Source organism: Hakea prostrata, chromosome 11 (genome assembly GCF_041222555.1).
Source record: "Hakea prostrata isolate BN-2017 chromosome 11, UWA_Hpros_2, whole genome shotgun sequence".
Classification (NCBI taxonomy): domain Eukaryota; kingdom Viridiplantae; phylum Streptophyta; class Magnoliopsida; order Proteales; family Proteaceae; genus Hakea; species Hakea prostrata.
This window is the reverse complement of record NC_142610.1, coordinates 22,011,946-22,036,568: the sequence shown is the minus strand read 5'-3', so window position 1 is coordinate 22,036,568 and position 24,623 is coordinate 22,011,946. Positions and strand designations below refer to the sequence as shown.

Below are 24,623 nucleotides of genomic sequence, written 5' to 3'. Positions count from 1 at the left end.
GTTCTCAAATTGTAATGAAGAAAGTTATACATATGAAGGGGAAAACAAGTCATCAGTTTATGACAAAAAAATGGAAGGCAATCTAATACTGTGATGTCTTGTCTTAAATATTCAAGACCTCAATCTAAAAGATCAAAATTACTCACCATTATATTTGCCATGGAAGGTGGGATTATTTGAGCAAACAATCTCTCACTGAATTAGAACCATATGATTCACATCTCTACTTAATTCATACCATATACATTTTTAAAACCAGAAGCTTTGATTTGTAATACAATACAGTAATTAAAAATGTATAATTTAGTTCAAGAACATTCATCAATTTGCACCAGAAATTGTAAAAGGATGATTCCATTATTTCCAATGCCACTAAAAAGTGGAAAACAATTGAGTAAGTAAAAATTTTACAGAGTACAAGAAGAAAAGAAAATCCCATCAGTGATTCTGCAATTCTTGTAGGAGAGCTTCTTCTAATAAATTCTCCGACTCCTCCATCAATTCAGGACTTAATCTAAACATCAAAACACAAAATTCCATCTGATTAAGAACACCATCACCATCCATATCACCTTCTTTTAACATAGAAAACAATTCATCATCTTTCAAACCCTGCAACCCAAGTAAAGCAGCATTCCTCTTCAAGCTTTCAAAGGTGATGACTTCCTTAACAGGATCCATCAATAACCGAAACCCATTACAGAGCTCTCCAATCAATCCATCCCCACCCAATTTCTCGGCCATAGTGGGCAAGAAATCTTCAAAATCGGCACCCTTGTGTCCTGCCATTCTTGAATCTTCTTGTGTTTCTTGAATGCGATCAAAGAGAAAGAGAAGATAAGAGAGAAATCCAAACTGATCTGTGAATGTAGAGAAGTGAGAAGAGGCAAAGGAGCTAAATAAGGAGAAACCCAAAGGGGTTCCTGGAAAGAGAGTCCATGGATGATGGATGCCAACCAGATTGGGTTGTTTCTCTCACAAACATCGCAGTTACCTCTCGCTTTCGCAGAAGACTCCCAGGGGTAGAATTGTCCATGAAAGAAACAACCAGGCAGATTCTATCTTGTGAATGCAAGCTGTCCTGCCGACTTAGACAGATGTGTAGGGTGATTTTACTAAAAATACCCCTCTCACACTAATTTATTCCCCTAGAGTCCAAGAAGTGACTTAGGAGTTGGGGTTTGGGGACTTGACTTTGTCATATGAACTTATGATCATAACCGTTGAATAAATGTACAAGCCGTCACCGTGTGACCGAGATTGACCAAGTATAACCGTCGATTTGGAATCTTGTCTTGAAGGGAGCTTATCTTTCTTTTGTCGCTTTTATTGGAAACAGCCGAGCAAATTTGCGTGTGAAAGCTAGTCAACTGTTTGACGCAAAGGGTAAAATGATAGTTGAAAGGGAGGGTAGAATGGTCATTTCCATGGATGACTTGTTTAGAAGTTTCGCGAATGGTGAATTAGTCTAAAGTGAAAATTCTTAATTCTCGAGAATATTTTGAAATTTGAATCCTCCAAATTAATGGAGGACTTTATTATAATTTTATATTTTTGCAACCCCATTGTCAAACGATGTAAACATGCAAAACTGTCAGCTTGGAAAAAATTTCCTCCAAATTTCCACCGGAGAATTTTATTTGTAAATTGCTGACGACAAGGCTGACGATATATTGCCACGTGGTGGGAGTTCATTGGTCAAGTTCTTCTGCTTAAACTTCTCCTTCTTTGACACGGTCCACCATATGGTGGTGGCGTTTCTAAAACTTTCAAAGGGTGTTGTTTTACACGGGTGGGGTGGGTTGGATTTTCAATATGACTTTATGAATCATGATGCCACAAAGAAACTTCAATTCATAAAAATTATAATTGAAGAGGAAGAAGAAGGGTTTACTTGAATAGAAGGTTTGTGGGATTCAAACATGATTAGGGAATTCAAAGCATCAATCCATTCAATGTCTTTCTTTGTTCCTTGGGTTCATGTTTGTGTACAAGTTCATGTGAGTAATTAAGGGTGGTAGACTTTATAGGAAATTTCAAGATTATGAAATTTCTTCGTAATTTAGTAAGTGTTCATCGAGACGGAAAAGATGTGTTTATCATGTTTTCATGGAAAAAAATTGTCTGTTGTGTACAGCAATGCAGTCCCACAGTTTTACATGTGTCATATTCTTATTAAGTGGCTGAGATTAGAATGGTGGTTTTTAAGTGAAAATAAAACCCTGTTTCTAAGACCAAGCTCTCGAAATGAGAAACCCACCATTTTTCCCGTTGTTTTTCCTCTTACTTCCTTTCCTCCGTCTCTTATCTCTCGTTTGAGGTAAGAAATAATAGTAAGAGCAGCTATAGGTTGATAGGTTGATAGGTTGAAGGAGGCTTATTGGAAAGGGTAGACTCATTTATGCTATCCCCTGTGTTTAGACATCGATTTTTTACGTATACAATACAAATGTTTTGTTTCTAGGTTTAGAGAGATCGATTATTTTGATTCTTTAAAATTTGTTGATTTCTTTGCTAACATGGAGTTTTGATCAAGGGAGATCATATGAAAAGAACCCACCAAATGAAATAGACAAATTCTAGTGTTTCTTGACATTGTTGAACAGCAGAGACATATTAGACAAGAAAAAAAGAATAGCAGAGACATTAGACAAGAAAAAAAGAATAGCAGAGACATAAAATGCAAACTAGAAGCAACAATTAACAAAAAAAAACATAAATGGTGTTGCAACCATGAAATTGTATTTGAATTCAACATTACCAAGCACTGGAAAGCAGTGCCAACCTGCACTTGAGATCCCTAAGAAAGCAAAAGATGAGGAAAGGACACCATGGAAGAACATAAGTAAGAGGGAAGAAGATGGAGTTGGGTGGGAAAACGGTAAGAAAAATTGTGAGTTTCTCATTTCTAGAACTAGGTCTTAGAAACAGGTGGCTTTTGGCCAAAACGGATCATAAAATTGAATCTCTTTCACTTGAAAACCAGCCTTCTAATCATGTAGAAGGATTCCCCATCAAGCATTAAGAACCTTTTTTTCTAATTATGTTTCACCTTTCTTTATAATTTGTTCATTTATAGTGCTAGCATTTCTAAAATAGGGTATGGTATCGATTGATTATTTGCAAAATTTTAATGTCAAAATCATCAATAATACACCTAACCCCTATTAGAATTTTCCATTTTATTTTGATCCATATCTGTTTATTTGTTTCCCAAATGCAAAGGGCTCGTGCATGATCCATATCATAGACTATGGTGATCGACTTAGTTGTGTTGTATTACATAGATATTTTCAGTTCATGAGAGAATATTCAGAATACCAAGCAAATAATCTTTGGTTGTCAACAAAATTTGTTTCCATTTTTACTAAAAAATAACAATTAATTTAGAAGAGTCTTTATATTTTTTTTTATGATATCTGATTTTTAGATTCCACCTAACAGGCTAATATGCCGTGAGGTAAATGTCAAAGATATAGAGGAAGCCTTTCTACGTAGACTACGTAAAAATACCAAACACCATAAACACAAAAATTCAAAAAATTAAAGAAAATGTATTCATCTTTAATAATTGGGAGAAGTTTTCTTAGAAAGCAACACACTAAACAACAGCAACAAAGTTGAGTTATACATAAAGGAAATAAGTTATTGCAACCTTCTACGAATGAAAGTTGGTAATAAAGAATAAAGCAATAAGGATCGCTTATTAGCGTGGGGAATTTCTATTGATCCTAGATGTCTATTGAGTGGAGTTGGTAATGAAAGTTGTGAGCATTTATTTTTTTTATTGTGATTTTTGCAAAAGGGTGTGGTCAAACATTCTTTTGTTGAATCGTCATCCCAACCACTCAATTAGTTGTTGGAGTGATGAGATTAAATGGGTTGCAACTCATTTTTAAAGAGGAAAATGTATACAGGCGGTCAAATGTTGAAGCTTTAATGCCACGGTCTATTGTTTATGGAGGGAAAGGAATAATCGTCTTCATAATAGTGGTGTGCAAACGGTGAAAGACTCGGGTGGTAGAGTTTTCTTTGATCAATTGGAACATTACTTGTTCCTTGTTGAATTCTCAGCTTTAGTTCATCATTGGCTGCAACCTCCTGAGGGTTGGTTGGCTGTGAATAGTGATGAGTCGGTGTCTAACAATAAGGGACGGTATGGGGCGATTGGAAGGTCATCTTTGCACTTGCAAAGTTCATTAGAAGACAACATTCTTATATGTGAGCTACTGCGGATGAGAGTATAGGCTTGTTAGAGACCATGAAGTGTGGCTTTAGCATGGTGGAGCTTCGGTGTTATTCTCTCAACGTGTGGGGGGGGGGGGGGGGGGCCCCCCCCTCCGGGTGTGGGGGGGGGGGGGGGGGGGGGGTGGGGGGGGGGGGGGGGGGGCCCGCCCCCGGGGGGGTGTCGGGCTAAGACCAACCATTGTGCTGGTTTTTTGGGGGCTTGTTTTTTTTCCGGGGGGGCGTGGACACGAGCAGTTTGCCCAACAAACTTCACTTAATAGTTTGTGAAGAAATGAAGGGTAGACAGTTATTCCATTTTTGGCTTTGTATTAGCTTAATGTTTTATTTATATAATATTATTGCCTTGGTCCCAAAAAATATATAAAGGTACAGCAACACACTAATTAACAGCAACAAAGTTGATTTGTACGTAAAACAAATAAGTGATTGGGAATTGTGGAGCCGGATTAAATATTAAGGGGAGGAGAGGCCAATAATAAGTCTAGATCACCTTCCGGTTGGACGAGCATTAAGCCACCGCACATATTGTATGGACCCATGTGAAACCTACTATTAGATTATTGGGATAATTACTATTGCCCCCCTTCGCCCCCGATTTTATTATTCATCAAACCTCTTTCTTTATGAAATTCCACTCCCCCACCTAGACCGTGTTAAGTCATTGTTAACATCAAATGTGTAATGTTTATTTTGCCCTTTACTAAAATTAAGAAGTTAAAAAGTATGACATTACCCTCATTTTTAGAAACTATATTGAATGTCAATTATATCCTTAAAATCTTATATTCTACAATAAATGTTAGCTTTGGTGGGACCACACACTTTGTACAATGGTTAGCATATATTAGGAGATTTTCAATTTTCAACTTTGAGTTACATTTGATATTTCCTAATATTTTAGTTTCTATTTAAAGTTTTATTTAATCTCATATTTCCTTTATTGCATTGCTTTTTAGAGAAGAAAAATCAAGTATTTTCTTTATTCGATAGTTTCTTTTAGAAAAAGAAAAATTAATTTAAAGTTAATTTCTATCCATAGTTAATTAAGATTAATATTATAACTTGCAAAAGAGTAAATAAGTAAAGAGATAATTGTAGGGTTATTTTTGGGTTTTTTAAAAAACATATAGATGCCACATAATCAGTAAACTAACTGAGCTTAACAGAAGGGGGCATTAGTAATTTTAGACAAAGTTAAAGGTTGGATTAGCAATTTTAAAAAGTAGAGGGGATAAAATAGTAATAAAATCAGAGTACAAAGGGGCAACCGTAATTATCCCTAGATTATTTTATCATATTTTAGTTCAATTACTTCAATAAGTTTTTCTTTTATAGAACAACTACTTCAATACAATTATACAATATACAATGTTAAAAAAATTAATAATTCAATTAGTTTAATAATTTTATTTTTTTAAAATCAATTAGGTAAAAATCTTTAAAAAGAATAACAGAAAAAAATAGAGAGAGAAATATAAATTGAGAAAGAAACAGAAAATATCTATTACTTCAATATAATATTAAAAAAATAATTAGTTCAATAATTAAAATGAAAAAAAAATCAATTGATTCATGCTTTCGTGATTTTCTAAGGTTTATTAAAAAGAATACTTGAAAATTTGAGAGATAAAGTGAATACTTATAATTGTGGAGATGACTTAGAAAAACTCAAACCTGTTCTAGCTTTTCTAAATTTTTCCAAATTACCTAAACCGTTCATCGGTTCATGAAAGGTGTGAGGAAAGAAGAGAATAAAAAATAAGATATACTAACGAATAAATAAAAATAGAAATATGAATAAAAATATAAAAGAATAAATAGGGAGAAATTTATGAATAGTACATTAGTTTATAATTAAAATCTAAATTTTTGTTCCTTAAAAGTAAGAGTTTAATGGTAAACATTAAATTATGATTAAGCTTGACATCTATATCCGGCATCTTTATCTTAAAATTTTATTTTTGATATTAGAGAGAGACAAATAATAATATTTCACATGTAGAGTGAGAAAAATAAAAAATTTAAATCAAATTTTAAGAAAATGGAGTACCCTCCAAGAATCTTTCCTTTAACTGATAATATAATATATAAGATAACAAAAAACTGATTTTTTTTTTTTTTCCTCTTTCTAAATCATGCATATCTGATACGGTGGGACAACATATGAATAATTTACATTAAATAAAAAGCATCTTGGAGGAACTGCTCGGTCATATCATGGAAAGCATACGACAGTAAGGTGTACAAATTTGGTGGAATGACAAGGAAACACGAGGCATACTAAAATAAAAGGGAAACACAGCTTACCAATTTTAACAGAATTTTTTTTTTATTTTTTGGTAAACTGATATTTAATTAGAGAACTGCAAGAATAAGCCAAGACATCCTGAGTACAAGCTTCAAGAAGCCAAGGAGCGGAATTAGGCCACATAGTACAACTTGCCACAGACTGGGCCTTCCTAGCTAGGGAATCGGCTACCGAATTAGCCCACCTAGAAACATAGCGAACCGACCAAAACAGTTCAAAAACAAGCAACTGTCGAACGTCCTCTACCACGCGAAAGGCATCTCGTTCAACAGGGAGAAAAGGGTCTTCAAAACAGTGGATCAGGTTAAGAGAATCACTCTCAAAAATCACATTTTTCAGCTTCTCTTTCTCAGCCCAGAAAATCGCCTCTCTAAAAGCAAGGGCTTCACCTGTGAAGATGGAAGAAAAAACACCAGGGATCGACGCAGCAAACAGGCATAAACCCGAGGAGTACCATCCACAAGCAAACTTAGAAATTTGTAACTTCAGAACCAAGCGGTAGTATGACTTTAAGTATGATTTCATATGTAACTGTACCATCCAATTGTCTTATAATATTTTCTCTTTTATTCATAAAAAATTAAAAAGAAAAACATTAAATAGAGTTAATTAGAAGAAATAATTCGTTGTGGTTGGCCTAATTAGTTTGTATAAATTTATCATTTTGTGACATGCTATAGCTTAGGTTTTTTATAGTTGTCCTCAAATAGAGATGATGTACACCAATTCATTTGTATAAATTTCTGCACAAAAATATTAATATGCATAAATTTATTTATTTATTATCAATTTTTTTGTTCAAATTTATTTATATAAGTATCTGAATCCATATTAAAGCTGAACTTTGCTTAATTTGCAATTTTTATTCACATAACATGTTCAAGTGCTTATTGAGTTGAATTTAACCATGCAAATATTGTTTTTCTGTATTTACCTCTGAAATAAACAAATCCAAATTCAACTAAGATAAGATTCTATCTTTTCCTTGACTCGTGTAAATAAATTTCCCTGATGGAAAACTGAAAAGGTTAGTTAAATTTTGATTCTTAGAAAGATTTAAGGTTACAGCTACCATAAAGGATGAACTAACATTTTGGGCACTCTTAACAACATCTACTCCTGATATATCAACAAGCTTTGGCTACTGTTGCTAACAAGGCATCTATTTAATTAAATCCCTCGACACCCCAGATTAGTTCCTGAGAAGTATAATGCTCAAAATGCTGCAATAAATCTTTGAATCTTTGACTGGGCACGCTCCTTCTCTTCAGGCCCATCAAGGTCGCCAATGTTGTCATGGTATTCCTGAGATTTTAACACCAAACAGACAAGCACTCAGAACTGTTTCAACAAAAAATGGGCAGAAGAGACCTGCCCATTTTTTTGATCAACAATTGTTAAAAAAGCAAAATCTTTCCCTGGTGAATTTCATTTCAGTTCCCCAGATTATGCACAAAACAAAAGGTACGCATAAGAGTAACCCTCTTTCCCCGCAAAAAAAATACATCCATCCTCTCTTCTTTCCATTTTTCCCTTTTAGGGAGGGGGAGGGGAGAGGGTTGGGAACATTTCTTGGTTCTTTAATTGGTAGGGGGTAGTCAACAACTGTCAGCTGTGTTGATCCAATGGGACCCAGCTATTCCTGCAAGTACACAACTGGCTTTGGAACTCATCGGTATGTGCAAACCTACTCATTGCAGGGGCACCATGCATGCAAAGTACTATCAAAAGACCATGATACCAACCATACATGCTCATGAATATTGGAGGAAACCAACCTGATGAACCAAAATGAAAGATTGGATAATCCTCACCATCTGATTGATTGCATCATGTGATGGTTCATATACAAATGGCTATGTTAAAAGCTAGAAGATGCCTCTGCTGACCTGAGCAATTTTTTACCCTTTTCCTGGGAAGGGAGACTTAAAAGGAGCGAAATAAATGACAGGAGACGGGGGTGAGGAAGCAGAAGGTTTCAACAGTAGGATTTCTTTTGATGGGGATAAGAGGATGCAACACAAAGGCATTCACATACGCAACAATTGTAGTAGTACTATTGCCCAAACATGCCTCTTAAAATAGAAAACTCTGTACATGGGACTTACTTAGTACCATCAATGCGAACAATTCAGAGTAAGCAACCAAGAATAATGAAAACTACGTTGGATTAAAAAAAAAAACTTAAAAACTAACAAAAAGATGAAGCAAAAAAAGAACAGGAAATGATGTGAATAAAGACAGTGGCGAGAGATTTTGCACCTGGAGAATATCCCTCACATCCTCCTTTGTCAATTTCTGCTGCTTGAGTAGTAGTTCAATTCGTGCTCTTATCCTGTGGTGCCTGAATTAAGTATAATCCTCATGATGAGAAATGATGATCAATTCTTTAACTGCATGTGAAGCATCTTAGGTTACCGATACATGAATGAACACAAATGCCAAAACTTACTCAGAAGACCAAAGATGGCCAAGAATTAGAGCAATCAACTGCACAATCACAATAAACGTAAAGATTAGAAAAGGCTTAGCAGGAAGACATGAATTAGTCTTACAAAAAAAATACAAAAATCTTCAAGAACAACTAAATACAGTACAACCAAAATCACACCATTTTCAATAATCTTTTGGTATCAAATTTAAAAATAATAATAAAAAATAAATAACCATAAGCAATTTGTTTCAAGTTGGTAGCAGAGAGGACAACAAGAAAAGCATTGAAGAATATGATTGTCAAGAAATAACATAAGAACATAGTTAAAGATAAGTATGATGGTTCATTGATAAGTACAAGAAAGGTTGGGGATCATGGTAGTGAATTCCCAATAACAATTTATTAACATTGAGAATGAGTTTTAAACCTAATTTATTTGCAAATATCATGGACAATTTAAATATACATGTGCAGGAGAAGTGATAAAATCCAGATTAAAGGAACTAGAAGAGTTAGGGGTAGACCTAAGATAACCTTAAGAGAAGTGGTGAGAAAGGATATGCATAGCTTAGGCCTTGTATCTAGCATGGCCTCAAACAAAACTGATTGGAAGGCAAGAATCCATGAGGCTGACACCATTTAGTTGGGACAAGGCTTGTTGTTGTTGTTGTTGTTGTTGTATTATCATGGACAATTTAACCAAAGACTTTCAAGATGAGATTCCCTGGCACATGTTTTTTTGCTAGACAAGACAGGGTGATGAAACTTGATGAAACGGAGATTCCACAAATCGATTATTATAGGTATCTTGGTTCAGTCATATGAAGAAGGTCATATAGAAGATGATTTTTCCTAGAGAATTAAAATAGGATAGCTGAAGTGGAGAATTGAACCAGGAATTTGTGTCATCAACATATTCCTTTGAAACTAAAGAAAAAGTTTTATAGGACTGTCAAACAACCAGCAGTGATATACGATGGAGGTAACAAAGCAACACATAGATAAACCAGTGTAGTAGAAATGAGGACGTTGAAATGGATGAGTGGCAAACTTGGGAAGGATAAAGTAACAAATGATCATGTTAGAATTGGTTTGCAAGTAGCCCCAATACATGAAAGCCACAAGAAAATTGTTTGAGGTGGAATATTAGTGCCTAACGGAGGGCCTTTAAATGCCAGTAAGGAAGAGTGATTTAATCAGATTTAAGGAACCAAAAGAGTAGGGGCAGACTTAAAAAAAACCAAAGGAGAAGTGGTGAGAAAAGACACACATGACTTAGGCCTTGTATCCAGTATGAAGGCAAGGATCCATGTAGCCTACCCCATTTAGTTGGGACAAGTCAGTAGTTGCTGTTGTTGTATGATTGTCAGGAAATGAGGTTCTTAACCAACCACTCACCCCCCAAAAATAATATAACAATGAAAGTAGGTTGATGTTTGTCCACTCACTGGTTAATGGAACTTTTCTGCTCACTTTTTCCTCTGTAACCTATGTCACATCTTTGTAGCACATTTTCTGGCACCTAAGGCAACTTTTGTGGAATAAGGCAATTCCCCCAACTCACAAAGAGGGTTTATAGTCAAGAAGTTGCCATAACAGTGAGGAATTGAATCAGATTGGAGCTGTTACTTATGCAGCATCATAATTAGCATAAGCTTCCAATAAAGAAGTTTTGATCTGCAAGGACTTATAAAAGATTGGAACTGTTAGTTATGTAGCACCATAGTTTGCAATTTATAGATGCTGACATTGGCACTCATGGGCTACCCAATTAATTTGCTGATAGAATTGAAAGTTGAGACAAATTAATTTTAATTTCTAAATGGGAGCTCCGTTATCAAAAGATGGTATCTTCAGTCTCTCTTCTTTAAGTATTTTTTTTAAAAGAGAAAAATTCACAACTAATTATTCTGAAGATATTAAGAACAGAAAAGAGAGAACTCCATGTATCAAATTTCTAATAAAGATACCAGGCTAATTTATTCAAGTAGCCAAGTTTCAGTATGTAAGTTCTGAGATACGTCATAGAACCATGACAGAAGACAAATATTCTAACCTGAAGAGTATAGAGACCAGATTCTAATTTCCGATTGTACCGCTCCTCCTCATCCATCTACAGAACATAAAACATGGTCAGATATATTTACAAGAGATATTGACCAGAAGAATAATAGAAAACAAGCAGGGTACCTCCAAATCATCAAATTCGAGCCGGTCTAGCCGCTCCGCCTCTGCTCTGACTCTATCTGAGTATCTGCAAGAGACAGCCTTTTATCAAATGCTGATTTAAGCTTTAAAAGAGATGAAGAACATCCGGTTTTTTCTGTTTGTGGGGGGGGGAGGGGGGATTCAAATTGTAAACCAACTTGTAGCAGTTGAACAAGGAATACAATGGAGGTGGAAACTGCCTTAAGGTAACCAAGAACCTTATTGTCTAATACGTGGACATAAATCCATTGTCTACAGGGTCCATGACAAAGCCTAATATTTGCATTCGATTTGGTCTCACCGCTAGGAAAAAGATAACAGATCCAGGGTAAAAATAGATAAGTGCATAAACAGCTGGTGAGAAAAAGATATATTCCATCGCACATTCCACCTAACAAAAACATTATTCAACAAAACGTTACCTCACAAAGAATTCCATAAGGCGGTCTATCTTCTCGCATTCATTTTCCACAAACTTACTTAACAACCTTTCCCTCCTGGAACCCCTCAAAATCCCGCCTGACCAAGATCATTATTAGAAGAATATCAATTAGAGAATATTATTCTTGATGAGATGACATACAAGAAACTGAATGGGATGGAAAAATGAACCATCTACTGACAAAATAAATGCACTGGACACAGCAGGTATGTCCATCAATATTACCATAAACCCACTGAGCACTACGCACTTCAAACACCAGCCTCACTCCACAACAAAACCCCCTCCCCCAAAAAATATATATATAAAATGGAATTAGGACACCAATTAAAGAAAAAAACCAAGAAATACAATTCAAGTCGATAGATGTTAAAGGCTCTAAAAGCATTTATAGAAATGTAACGACAACCAAATATAAAAATAAAAATCCAAAGCTGAAGGATGAACTTGCCTTCTTACCAAATAATGATGCAATAAGAGATATTATACGCTCTTCCAACTCCTCTTGGAAACTTTCCTTCTTATTCTTCTTGCTTACAGGAATCTAATTATTACAAAGAATATGCACATCAGAAAACAAAAGAACCACCTCCAGTTAACAGGATCATATAAATTAGTCATAGTTTCATAAGCATAACACTAAAAATGATATAACAACCTTGCAACATCTAAAACAGGTCAAAAAATATCCAAGAAATACATTAACTGCAAACATTCCAAAATAAATCTTTCAGATGGAAAACAAATTGGGTGAGCAGGAAAAACATAAAATCTCAAGGTGTGAGATCCCTGCTGAAACATACATATGGCATGGGTTTCCATGCCACATGGTTAAGTGGTGAGGGAGATGGCTTCATCAACTGGGGCACATGGTGCAGGAGAAGAATATCAAGAAAGCTCAAAGGGTATGAACATGGTTCAAGATCTCGTGAGATCTCACCAAGATCTTGCTTTTGTGAGGTCTCGAAACAAGATCTAAGGTAAGTCTCACGAAATGTAAAATGTCAACTCAAATCTCGAACCAGTCGAGATCTCGGTCAATTTTCGAGCAAGAAAGGTCAAGATCTCGCCTCCCAACTCGTCGACAACTACCCAAGTTCATTTTTGGTTGGATTGTGACCTCCTCTTGCTAAAAGCTTCCCTAAGCCATGACAGCTATTCATGGACCCAAGTGCAAACCCAAAGGAAATTCCAAGGCCCAAAGTGATATAACGCCTCTACAGGCCAGGGGCGTTACCCGACCCCAACCCACTCATCAGGGAACAGAACCCCCGTGTGCATTGAGGGGAAGGTCGTTTGCAAGAGAATGTGAAGCATGAGCCATACCCAACACTTCTATTATGAAGTTTTGATTTATATTGAACTTAAATGATTGTATAACTATAATCTCGAGAGTCAAGAATGCAATGTTTTATTGTACTCATATGGATGGAATTCAAATGGTATTTAAGTTAATTGATGCATCTTACCACTTACTTTCATTTATATGTCCTAATAGTTCTATATTTCATGTTCTATAATCTTGCATGTTCATTCCTATAGTATTTTGATTTCAAACTTAGAAACTTATGGTCGGGTTAGACCTCATATTTAGCGTTGTTTTCACAAAAAAGGCCACCAGTATGTCTTTAGAAGCCCAAAATAGGCTAGAAACCAACTTTGAGCCCAACCTAACCCTTAAAACCCCCAAGATGGGCCCTTGGGAGCAAGATCTTGAACCTTGGGCATGAAAAAGGCAAGGGAAAGCAACCACGTCCATAGTAGGAAGTCACCTCTATAGGTGTAGTTAGAACTTGCCAAGCTGTCCCTTGTCATATTCACATAAGTTCTCAGTTAGGGGTGTAAAAGGTCTCCAAAATCTTGTTCTTAGTTAGGGGTATAAAAGGTCTCCAAAATCTTTTAAGGAGATTTCATTATGTCATTATCACAAGGTGCCATTGTCATGCAAATCTTTTGAGTACATATGAAATGACAATATTTACCCCCATTGACAAAATACATAAGGAGTGCCCAACTACTCATGTTCTCATATTCCTTTGGGCCATTTTTTTGTTGTCTGTTTAATGCAGGTGTTGACTGGCATGACAAGTGTGACTGTCAATGGAAGCCCATAACCCATGGAGGCTCAATTCCCAGCAAACACAGAGGCACACCTTTGTGTAGAGGCTCCTGTTTAACAAGAGTCAATTATAGTTAGTTGAGGGTTAGAAGCTTCCGGCTCCGATTGTGATTTACTAGGTCTCGCCAAGTCCAAGCTTGAGTTGCCTTCTAATTTTAGAGTTAAAAGAGGATATATCCCTCTATCTTATGTTCTAGAGGAAACAATGTTTCAGTTTTGCTTCTGCAACATTGAAGCAGTGATTGTTGCATGTTATTTCTCTCCAATATTGCCAACTTCATTGGCTACTTATATCATTTCAGGTCAAGTTTTCCTATTTTTCACAGTCAGTTCTAATCTTCTCCTTCTTCCCTAGTGATACCATGTTTACTCTTGCTTTAGTGATACATGATACAACTACTTTTCTGGCTTTCAATTTGATTTAAAATGTCATATGCTAGTTCCAGATACTGTTCTCCACTAATCCTAATAAAAAGATAGACATTGGTAAAAGTAGTGAAACAAGCAAACACCATTGGTAAAAAATTTCTCAACTGCTGAACTAAATTGACACCTTATTTTCCTCCAGAACTGAAGGCCAAGAAAAGGGATATATCCACCTTTTAACTCACAGACCTGGATCTAATCCTTTTTCTTTGAATATTTATATCCCTGATCTGTTTATATCCTATTTCCTATAGTTCCACTAGAATAAAGAATAACTCAATTTCTTATTTTACTGATAGGAAAATTCACATATTTTTCTCATTCCAAATTGGTTGCTTATTTAGTACAGAAATCATCAACCACTCAATATTAGCCTTCTCCATAGTTTTCATGTCAGCCCTAATATATGAATTTATCAATCTTTTTTCTTGCCCAATTTATGACATTGTCAATTTTTTATTCTTGCCCAATTCTAGAACTTCCATCTGTACGATTTGAACGTCTCTTCTATTTTATTAAGGTCTCTAATCTAATTTTCACTAAAACTCAACAAATTATTGTATTCGTCTCATAATAGGTTTCAGCAAACTCTGTTTGCCTATTTCTCCAAATAATGGCAAGGGTTTGCACCATCTACACTAAATGCAATTTGTTTTAAAAGAAAAAACAGCAGGGATAAAGCTTATGAATGATCCCATACAACATTTCTCACAAAATGGGAGCCCTGAACTATGTAGAACAGAAAACACAGCTTCTGCTTACATAAGGAAAATAATTGGTAACAAAAAGCAGTAATCAACTTACACCTAAACTTAACAAGGCAAACAAAAAAATTGATGGAGGGCAAGTGAGGGATGGGGAGATAAGGAATGAACTTGCCTTACCCATGAAAGCCGCAAATGCAGTCTTTAGCCCTAAAACATCCACAAACCGTTCACAAGCAGGAGGGAACTTCGTCATTGCAAAATCAAGGGCCCTGATAGCAGACCCATAAGCTGATTTCTTCTGTTTCATAATAATGATCATCAACTCAACACCCTCCGCATTAAGAAACCTCTCCTTATTCTCCATTGGCATCAACAAACAACACAGACAATCAAACAAATTCTCCAACATTTCCTCCTCGTCCGATGTCCTTGGATCCCTAGACTTGTAAAGGGCAACCGCCTGTAATACCACATCAACACCATTCATCTGACCTAACCTCTTCTGGTTTGCAGTACTGTTCTGCAACAAAATAGCAAGAAGTTCCGAAGCGTACTGTTTGTTGCTATCGAACTCCCGAACTTTAATTTTCCCCAATAGCCACCGCAACAACTTGGTCCTCTCACATACAAGCTCAGCCACAGCTGGCTTCACTTCAATCATATTCTCAATAGTAGAAAGAGTGTTATAAATCGCAGTCACCTCATCTGGATCAGTCTCATTCAACCTCGCAAGATTCTGAATCAGCAATTCAAGAGCATTATTTTCGACTAAGGAATCAACTAAAATCCGAGCCGGTTCATCATTGTCTTCAAGTACATCTTCATCGGTGAGGTCTTGGAGTAATCCAACCACATCGATCGCAATGTCAGGGTTATCATGACTAAGTAACCCTAGAATCGACGGAACCGTGTTGAGATTCACCAGCTCCGGGTAAAGCTCAGGACCACCAGCAAGGATCTTGAGCTTTTCGATCTCTTCATGAAGCTCCACTTCAGAATCGGCGAATCGATCCGGTTGGTCAGGATACTTGAGTCGAGCTTCGAGGTTGTCGCGCAAGCGTCGTTCAAAGGAAAGTACAATCTTTTTTACGGTTCGGAGATCTAGGACTTCGACGGAGTTCTGAGACTTCTCGAGGGCTTCGAGGAGGGAGAGATCAACGCCACCGTTCTCGACAGGGAATTCATAGTCTTCTCTCTTTCGCTTGGAAATGTGGTTGGTGGTGGAGTTTATATCATCCATAACTTAGCATCGACGAAAAACCTAGCGTTAAGAACAGAGAGAGGAGGTGAAGAGTGATGGTTTTAGGGTTTTCGAGGTTTTAGAGTTCGGGTTTCGCAACGAGGAATTACAGAGTCGTTCTGGCCTTCTTGGCACAACAGCAAAGACAACAAGGTATGGCGAATTGAGTCCAAATCGTCTCCACCAGCGTGCCCCCTTTATCTATACTATCACATACCGAATGTAGGACCCACATCACACAAAAATTAAAACGTGAACGGCAGGATTCGAACCTGCGCGGGCAGAGCCCACATGATTTCTAGTCATGTCCGATAACCACTCCGGCACGTCCACCTCTTGGTATTTATTTTACATGATGCTTAATCCAACATTTTTTGTTCTAATATGTATGCTTCTAACCTAAAAGGGACTGAAAAAGAAAAATCCGTAGATGTCATCCATGATGTCAAGAGAAATTTATTTAGTTAAAAAAAACTTTACATAGATGAAATAATCATGGAGAGGAAGAAGATGAAACTTCTGGAGAGTCATCTAAGTTGGAGGTATATGATAAACTTGAGTAAGAGATAGGTCCCTCATATTGTAGATTTTGATTTATTATAGATTCTTTAGCAATGGATTAATTGAATTATATTCCTCTATAATTGTCAATATGTTATCTATTTATTTTCCTTAATATCTTCTTATTCTCTTATTTCAAATCATCTAAGGCTTTAAAACAAAGTGATTCTCTATCTAGACCTGTAAATGGATGGTCAGAATTTACCTCCGAATTTACATTTGTCTTCATTTAAGAGTGCCAGTATTTGAAAAAAATTTACCAGAGAATATTTGTATCCACTCAATAACAACCGGATTTAGATTCAAAATTGCTTATCAAATCGATAATATCTGGATATAATAAAGTATTCAACATTTTTTTTCTTTAAAAATGGATGATAATCGGATTAAAAAAACCGGTAATTGGATAATTAAAGATAAAAAATTATCTGATTGGAGTAAAGTTATAAAATTTATTTTTTCTTAAAAAGGCTGATAATCGAATTCGAAAATTGACAATCAAAAATAAAATAAAAAAATAACAATCATCAATTAATAATCGAATAGTTTATTGAATATTCAATAAAATTATACGTCTTGGCCGATTTCAAATTTGGATACAGATATAATTTTATTAATTGGATTTAGACACATGTATCCAAGCCAAATCTTTACAGGTCTTACCATCATGGTGGTGAGAGTCGTGAGACTCTTCTGGCATATTCCTCTATAAGTTATGTCGAAATGCCTTTGGTCTTTCGTCCTGTAGTTCTGCTTCCCATGTTTATCAACAAATTAGTGAATTATTCCACCCAATTTTTTTTATCTGATCGGGCTCCATCGCGCGCCACGTGTGAGAGATATGCTATTCTGTGACGTTAATAGATGAACGATGAACTTGCTCAGAGTTGAGCTTGAGTTCCTGCGATTCTCTCACTCGAACTTCTTCCTCACTCCTTCAATCTCTCTTTGGTCTTCCGTTGAAGAAAAATGGCCAACTCAAAATCTCAGAAAAAGGTTCTGATTATCTGTGGCGATTACATGGAAGATTACGAGGTAACTCAGCATTTCGTAACACTACTTTGGAAAATCAGTGTTTTTATTTCTTATTCCCATTTTTTCTGATTTCTGTTTATCGAATTCTTGATAAGGGTTTATTTTTCCTCTGTTTTCTCTGGGTTTTAGGCGATGGTGCCCTTTCAGGCATTGCAAGCGTATGGTATTTCGGTCGATGCCGCCTGCCCTGGAAAGAAAGCTGGCGATATATGTCGTACCGCTGTTCATCAGAGTTCTGGCCATCAGGTTGAAATTTTCTTACTATTATTTTTTTATCTTGTAGCTAAAACTGTAGAACTGGTTCCATTTTCCTGTGATTTCTGGAAATAATTACATTCCTTTTTAGTCTTAGATTAATTGAAATGAGTTCTTCGGTTGAATAGTTGTTTTTTCAGGCATGGATTGCTCAGCAGCTTCATTTTTTCCATTTATAATATTCGAATTCTATTTTCGGTTTAGATCCTCATAGCTTGTTTGGTCAACCATGAAACATGTAAGCGGCGAAGGTGCTTGATTTAATGGATAATGAAGAGATTTCATGGAATTTAAGTTCGCCTTTTCCTAATTGAAATGGTTTAGTTATTTTTTCTGCCTTCATTGTGACCAACTAGACTGAGCTGTGGAATTCTGATAACTGAAGAAGGAGAAAAAGAGTAAAAAAAGAAAATGCGTTTGTACAATAATGGGATCCAAATGGGAAAAAGAGAATTTGGATCAAACCTCATTTAAAAAAAAATGAAAAAGAGAGAAGGAGAAGAAAAAGCCTTTACAAAATGCATAAGAGCCCTATGTTTAGCAAGGTCTGGGGACTGTACCCCCTGCCTTGCCCTTATTCCAGGACTTGAATACATGAGTTCATAAACAAGCTTTCGACAAGTGAGACTTTACCAATGCGCCAAGGAAGACCTTCACAACCTTCTGATGGGACAACTGTTAAAAAAAAAAAATTGGTAATAACTGTTAAAATTTGAAGTCTTAACACATACATTTTGCTGTAACATATCAAATCATAATTTAAAATGAACCTTTTGGCATAGGCTGAAGAAAGGATGTGGAGGATAGTTATTCAGAAATTACGTAATTTGAAAATCTCAGGTCTGTTCTATGTAATTTTGTCTTCCATTTCACTCCCTTTTCTCTGGTATAGAGTTCATCAGTTCCAGATGCATTCCATCCAATACTGTATTTAACTATGATGGTGCATAACCATAAATTTGTAATGCAGGTGGCCATCTGGCACTTCTCTGTATTTTGGTTTTGCTGGAAAATTGGCTACTTGGCATCTTCAGTGAGAAATTATTAGCAGGAGATGTACAAACTAAAATTATCTTATCCAGGCTTGTTCTCCAAGATTTAACGAATAACAGCTTAATCAACAAGAAAAGCGAGTTCTTGAAAATTGACGATTGATATAAGCAAACACTCCTTGACTCAACACAAGCAGATAAAGCAATTAACTGTAATTATACACCACAATAATGTCATAGGATGTGGACATGTATACGGCTGAGATTTATTTTTGATGAGGAGAACTCCTTGCTATGTCCATTGGCTGCTAGCCCCCTTGGATGGTACATATATTATGGGATTTAACTGTTGTGGATGTATTTCTGTATATTAGCTGGATTTTATTGCATATTTGGAATGCACCATTCAGTTTTGAGAAAGATGAATAGAGCATTAGCAGACTTTAATGAAGCATGTACACTGCTTTTATTCTATGTTTTGCTACTTAATTTTTCATATGTTGCTTAGAAATTGTGTGGTTTTCTTTTCCTTAATATTTTCATACATGTTCTGTGGTTGCAGACCTATACTGAGTCTAGGGGTCATAATTTCACACTGAATGTAACATTTGATGAGATTGATGCAACCAAATATGATGGGCTAGTTCTACCAGGAGGAAGGGCTCCTGAATATCTTGCAATGGATGAATCTGTTCTGGTTTTAGTGAGCAAATTCTCTGACTCTGGGAAAGTAATTGCCTCCGTTTGCCATGGGCAACTGATATTGGCAGCGGCTGGCTTAGTGAAAGAACGGAAATGCACAGCGTTCCCTCCTGTGAAGCCAGCAATGATAGCTGCTGGTTCTCATTGGGTTGAACCGCAGACCATGGAAGCATGTGTAGAAGATGGTAATCTCATAACTGCAGCAACGTATGAAGGGCATCCTGAGTTGATCAGACTTTTTGTGAAGGCACTTGGTGGCACCATAACTGGTTCAAATAAACGGATTCTGTTTATTTGTGGGGTAAGTTGTGAATTTGTTTGTCAAAAGGAAACTTCAAAGTGCTACCAAGAAAAATCTTTACTGAACCATGTCTTACAATATTTGGGAAATCCATGATCATCTGTGAAATGTTAGCTGCTAGTGTTTATCAAGTAAGTTATAGTTCTTCATTGCAATTTCATGAAAGAAGTACAAACTGCCTAGATATATATTAGGTTAGGATCACATAAACTGCTGTTGGAAGGCCTACAATTGCTTGTAAACTTTGAATTTACCAGATTGAAGCAAGCTTCTATAGTTATCATTATGTCAGTGACTTCTATATGTAGCTTCACTCCTCACTTGTGAGGTGATGTGACCTTTATATGCCACATCAGTATGATAGGTTGTAATGGGTGACTCATCAGATAAGTACTTAGATGGTTAGTAGTTAACTGATTAGGGAGTTAACTTGCCAAGGGGTGCCAATTTTAGGTTATTATTTTCTCCAGCCATGTCTTGAATATATTTCCTTTGGTATCTCGTTTGCTAATCTATTTAGGTTACCTGGTTGGTTAAGGATTGGGCTAGGCATTTTGTTTTAGTATAGGAGTCTATTTTTGAGTCTTTTATATAGGGTTATTTAGTTCTTTGTTATCCATTCATGCATGTTCTACATCAAGCCAGCTGCTATGGAGTTTATGTTCTTCATCAGGCAGTAAGTCTTGATTCAGAATAAAATTCCTAGTCATTCTCTTCTACTTTTCTAGACCTCCCTCAACCTGCCCAGCCTGAACCAGCTCTGTGGTCGTTCCAAAAGTTGATTGAGTCATCCTCTGCCTTATTAGAGTACTCAATCCAAATCAGAGCTGGTTCTATGTCCTTAAACCTGTTTTCTTTCCCTTTCCAAAATCCTAACCCAGGCTCCCCAAGTCACTTTATCTTGCTGCCAGTGCAACCTAGACCTTCACTGGTTTATTCAGTTCACTTGAATTATTACTGAAACAAGTAAACCTAAGACTTTGCAACAACCCTAACTTGAAACAGCAAGTCCCATTAAACTGTAACCATATTTAGCCATTTGAACCCTGTTTTAGCCGTAAAATTGATTCACCGTTTCAGGAAAGATTCTGGTTTGGCTCCTAATTTGACTATTCAAATCTATGATTGCATTGAGTTGTATCAGATCTGACAGACAGTGAATTTACAGTGCTGCCAGCATGATGGAATTTTTATGGTCTCAAGTTTATCCTCGAACTCCCCCGAAGTACCCATTCAGAATGGTGACATGTGTACACTTGAGAATGACAGCGCAAATTGAATCCTAATTTTGTCATTAGATGACCCTAAAATTCCTGTTTTCCCATATTTCTCTCTTCTCTCTCCAATCCCTCTCACTTCTACCTCGCTAAAAAGAAGATATGAGTGGAGATATAGACAACATTAGTGTGGCATGGCTAAACAGGCTTGACATATGATAAGAACTCTTATCATCAAATCCTCTATGAAATTCAATGACAAAACAGAAGAATTAACAAGATAGATCTGGTTTTAATGGTGCCAGTCACCCCCAACACCTCACGGTTCCCTCAGCCAGAGCTGCCCCAACACTCATAACAAAATACCTGGTGCCCCTTTTCACCACCTCTCCCCTATTTATAACCCCTAACTGTAGCCCTCTCTCTTTCTCTCTCCTCCACATGGCCTAATCTAGGGTCCCATCAACAAACATTAGACTGACAATTTGTTGTTCTGATACTTATATTAACATGATCTGTATCAAATTGATTTACTGCTGAGACCTAACTGGCTCTGTTCCTGGACTGAACAAAAATGCTCATTTGAGAAAGAAGCTCTGTTCTAGAATCTTTCATTGACTTCCTTTTATGGTGAAGTCTTTCTTAATTCATCTGCTCATTGAATTAGAGCTTCTGTATTGAATTTTATGTCCAAAAGGTATCCATTATCATGTTTTCCCATTGTCTCATTTATGCAGGATTATATGGAGGATTATGAAGTAATGGTTCCATTTCAGTCTCTTCAAGCCCTTGGATGCCATGTAGATGCAGTATGCCCAAAAAAAGTGGCAGGTGACAAGTGTCCAACAGCTATCCATGATTTTGAAGGTGATCAGACTTACAGTGAAAAGCCAGGTCATGATTTCACCCTGACTGCTAGCTTTGAAGGCTTAAACTGGGCAAGCTATGATGCCCTCGTGATCCCTGGAGGCCGAGCACCTGAATACCTTGCTCTGGATGAGAAAGTACTTGATTTGGTAAAATACTTTTTTGAGGCAGGGAAGCCTGTTGCATCCATATGCCACGGACAGCAGATTTTGTCTGCAGCTGGTGTTCTCAAGGTAGTTTATTCTTCTTTCATCGTATCTTTTAATGTTGTGCTCGTATTAAACTGTGTGCTTGGATCATCGCAAGGTTTATTGGTGAATTTTCAGTAGATTAGTAATACGTTCTACCAATGGGTTTTGATTTTTAAGTTCTTAATTAATCTGATAGTCTGATTTAACAAGGTAATGAACCCTATTCATAATTATCCAACTATTTATTAATACTGCTACCACATTCTGTGGGATAAATTATCCATGCGATTTTTCAGTTGGCCTGTTAAGGTTTAGCTACATGCAATTTTTTAACATGTTCTATATTCTATTAATTTCCTGTTGGTCTTAGGAGTTACTGGATTGTAAAAATTTTGCAACTTGCAACTGTGGATAATTTTACAACTCTATCAGAACATCATGGTGCCATGGTGTTTCTGTACAGTAGGTATTTCTTTTAGGTGCTGCTTAGATAATAATTTGTCTTTGGTCTAGAAGTTGTAATCAACTACTTAATGTGCTTAACACTTATTCATTTTTTGGGTAGAAAACTTAACAGTTTTTCATATCTCTTGTTGTACTAATAGGGGAAGAAATGCACTGCTTACCCTGCTGTGAAGCTCAATGTAGTCTTGGGAGGAGGAACATGGTTAGAGCCAAATCCAATAGACCGTTGCTTCACTGATGGGAATTTAGTGACAGGAGCTGCATGGCCTGGGCATCCTGAGTTCATTTCTCAGTTCATGGCATTGCTTGGCATAGAGGTATCTTTTTAGTATCATAAAGAGTCTCATTTGTAGTCATGTACCGTGACAACTTGCAGACATGTTCCTGTAAAATTTCCATAGTTCGTTGAGAGGATAAACTGTTGGTGTAATGGTTTTGATGTGTTGTCATGAACCTTGCTTGTTAGGTGTTTCTATTTTTGGTTTGGTCATCAAAGGTATGTAGGACCAATTTGTAGTTTTATAGCTAATGTATTGCTGTTGTATATCAATATGTTAATTTTAGTTCATAAAATTATCGAGGTAAACGTATTTTACATTTCAAAACTAAGCACAAACATTCAAGTTTGATTTTGGTGGTTCAAATTCTTATTGGTTCATCTGATGATCTGAACCTTGAACTGGACTTCAACCAGGCTACTGATTTTATAAGCTGCAATATGATTTGATAGCTAATGTGTTGCTATTGTCAACCAATGCGTTAAGACTTTTCATTTTAGTTCATGCAATTGTCAAGGTAAAATGTAATGTATTTTACATTTCAAAACTAAGCACAGGCACGCAAGTTTGATTTTGGTGATTCAAATTTTTATTGGTTCGATTTTGATGATTCAAATTTTTATTGGTTCATCCTAATAATCTGAACCCTCACTAGCAAACTAGTTCGGCATGAACCTGAACAAGTCCTTGGCTCAAGAATCACAACTTCTCACGAATTAATTATTTAGTTACCTCTTCATGAATGGTGATGGATTGATATTGCACTGTCCAGATATATTTTATAAAAACAGAATGGGGCAACATGAGTAAAGGACTTGGGAGTGTGAGAAAGTTAGATGCTTCTTTGGTTTCTCTTAATAGGTGAAATCAGATGCCTCTCTTTGTAATACAAACAAATGCCTTGCTTTTTCAGTCTGGGTTATGGCTGATGTTATTACAATCATATAAAATGATAATGATAAATCTCAAATGAAAACAATGAGACATTGGAGGAAATTAATAAGGAAATTTTACCTTGTAAGTGTAATTTGTTTTTGTAAGTTTTTTCGGATGTTATATTTTAGGTAATGGATTGTAAGGGATCGGAAAGGAGTTAAGGAAATCCATACTCAACCTATGTTCCTTTATTGTTTGGCACCTTTGAATTACAAAAAATAACAGGATTTTTGGGAAAAAACAAACTACCCCAAAAGAAATTATTGAGGCAGCCCAAAAATAACATGCTGAATTTGAGGTAATCAAGACAACAAGAGGTGGGGAAGTGATAAATAATACTCAACCTGATGAAAATCAATAGCAATGGGAACTTCCGCCTCAAGGTAAATTAAAGTTGAATTCAGATGTGTCTTGGTGTAAAGGAAGTGGCAAAGGTGGTGTTGGCTATGTTCTGCTAAATCATAAAGGAGAAATTTTACAGGCAGTCTCCGAACGGATGCTATGCAACTCAGTGGTGGAAGGGGAAGCTCTCGGTATGAGAGTTGGATTGATGTTTGTACTTTCAGAAGATTGTAATCATTTTCTGGTAGAGTCTGATTGTAAAGCTGGATTGATGTTTGTACTTTCAGAAGACTGTAATCATTTTCTGGTAGAGTTTGATTGTAAAATACTGGTCCAATACATAAACAGT

At 36.3% G+C, this 24,623-nt stretch overlaps 2 protein-coding genes, 1 non-coding gene and 1 pseudogene across 3 annotated transcripts; 1 reads left to right on the top strand and 3 right to left on the bottom strand.

Annotated features, from left to right (window-relative positions):
- Positions 1-338: 338 nt before the first annotated feature.
- Positions 339-967, bottom strand: LOC149000885 (calcium-binding protein KRP1 pseudogene; annotated as a pseudogene).
- A 6,509-nt stretch (positions 968-7,476) lies between these two features.
- Positions 7,477-16,294, bottom strand: LOC149000884 (ARM repeat superfamily protein). The gene is made up of 8 exons (XM_089140090.1): positions 15,065-16,294; positions 12,100-12,184; positions 11,621-11,717; positions 11,181-11,244; positions 11,047-11,103; positions 9,009-9,046; positions 8,819-8,900; positions 7,477-7,861 (listed from the first exon to the last, which is right to left on the bottom strand). The coding sequence occupies exons 1-8, from the start codon at positions 16,130-16,132 to the stop codon at positions 7,772-7,774; spliced, it is 1,581 nt and encodes a 526-aa protein (XP_088996216.1). The 5' UTR covers positions 16,133-16,294; the 3' UTR covers positions 7,477-7,771.
- Positions 16,295-16,383: 89 nt separating this feature from the next.
- TRNAS-AGA (transfer RNA serine (anticodon AGA)) lies at positions 16,384-16,465 on the bottom strand. The gene has a single exon. It is a non-coding gene; the product is annotated as a tRNA-Ser (tRNA).
- A 967-nt stretch (positions 16,466-17,432) lies between these two features.
- Positions 17,433-23,262, top strand: DJ1D (Class I glutamine amidotransferase-like superfamily protein). The gene is made up of 5 exons (XM_089140482.1): positions 17,433-17,728; positions 17,858-17,974; positions 19,538-19,978; positions 21,933-22,295; positions 22,859-23,262. Exons 1-5 carry the CDS (start codon positions 17,663-17,665, stop codon positions 23,045-23,047), a joined length of 1,176 nt encoding a protein of 391 aa, XP_088996608.1. The 5' UTR covers positions 17,433-17,662; the 3' UTR covers positions 23,048-23,262.
- The last annotated feature ends 1,361 nt before the right edge of the window (positions 23,263-24,623 follow it).

Bases quoted from the DNA above. Each gene is read 5' to 3' on its own strand.
- LOC149000884 (XM_089140090.1), bottom strand. From the start codon at position 16,132: ATGGATGATATAAACTCCACCACCAACCACATTTCCAAGCGAAAGAGA. The intron at 12,185-15,064 runs GCAAGTTCATTC...TGTAATAATTAG, and splicing joins TTGCGGCTTTCATGGGTAAG to ATTCCTGTAAGCAAGAAGAA. The intron at 11,245-11,620 runs GTAACGTTTTGT...TGTCTCTTGCAG, and splicing joins CTTATGGAATTCTTTGTGAG to ATACTCAGATAGAGTCAGAG.
- DJ1D (XM_089140482.1), top strand. From the start codon at position 17,663: ATGGCCAACTCAAAATCTCAGAAAAAGGTTCTGATTATCTGTGGCGAT. The intron at 17,975-19,537 runs GTTGAAATTTTC...CTGTGGTTGCAG, and splicing joins ATCAGAGTTCTGGCCATCAG to ACCTATACTGAGTCTAGGGG. The intron at 22,296-22,858 runs GTAGTTTATTCT...TTGTACTAATAG, and splicing joins CTGCAGCTGGTGTTCTCAAG to GGGAAGAAATGCACTGCTTA.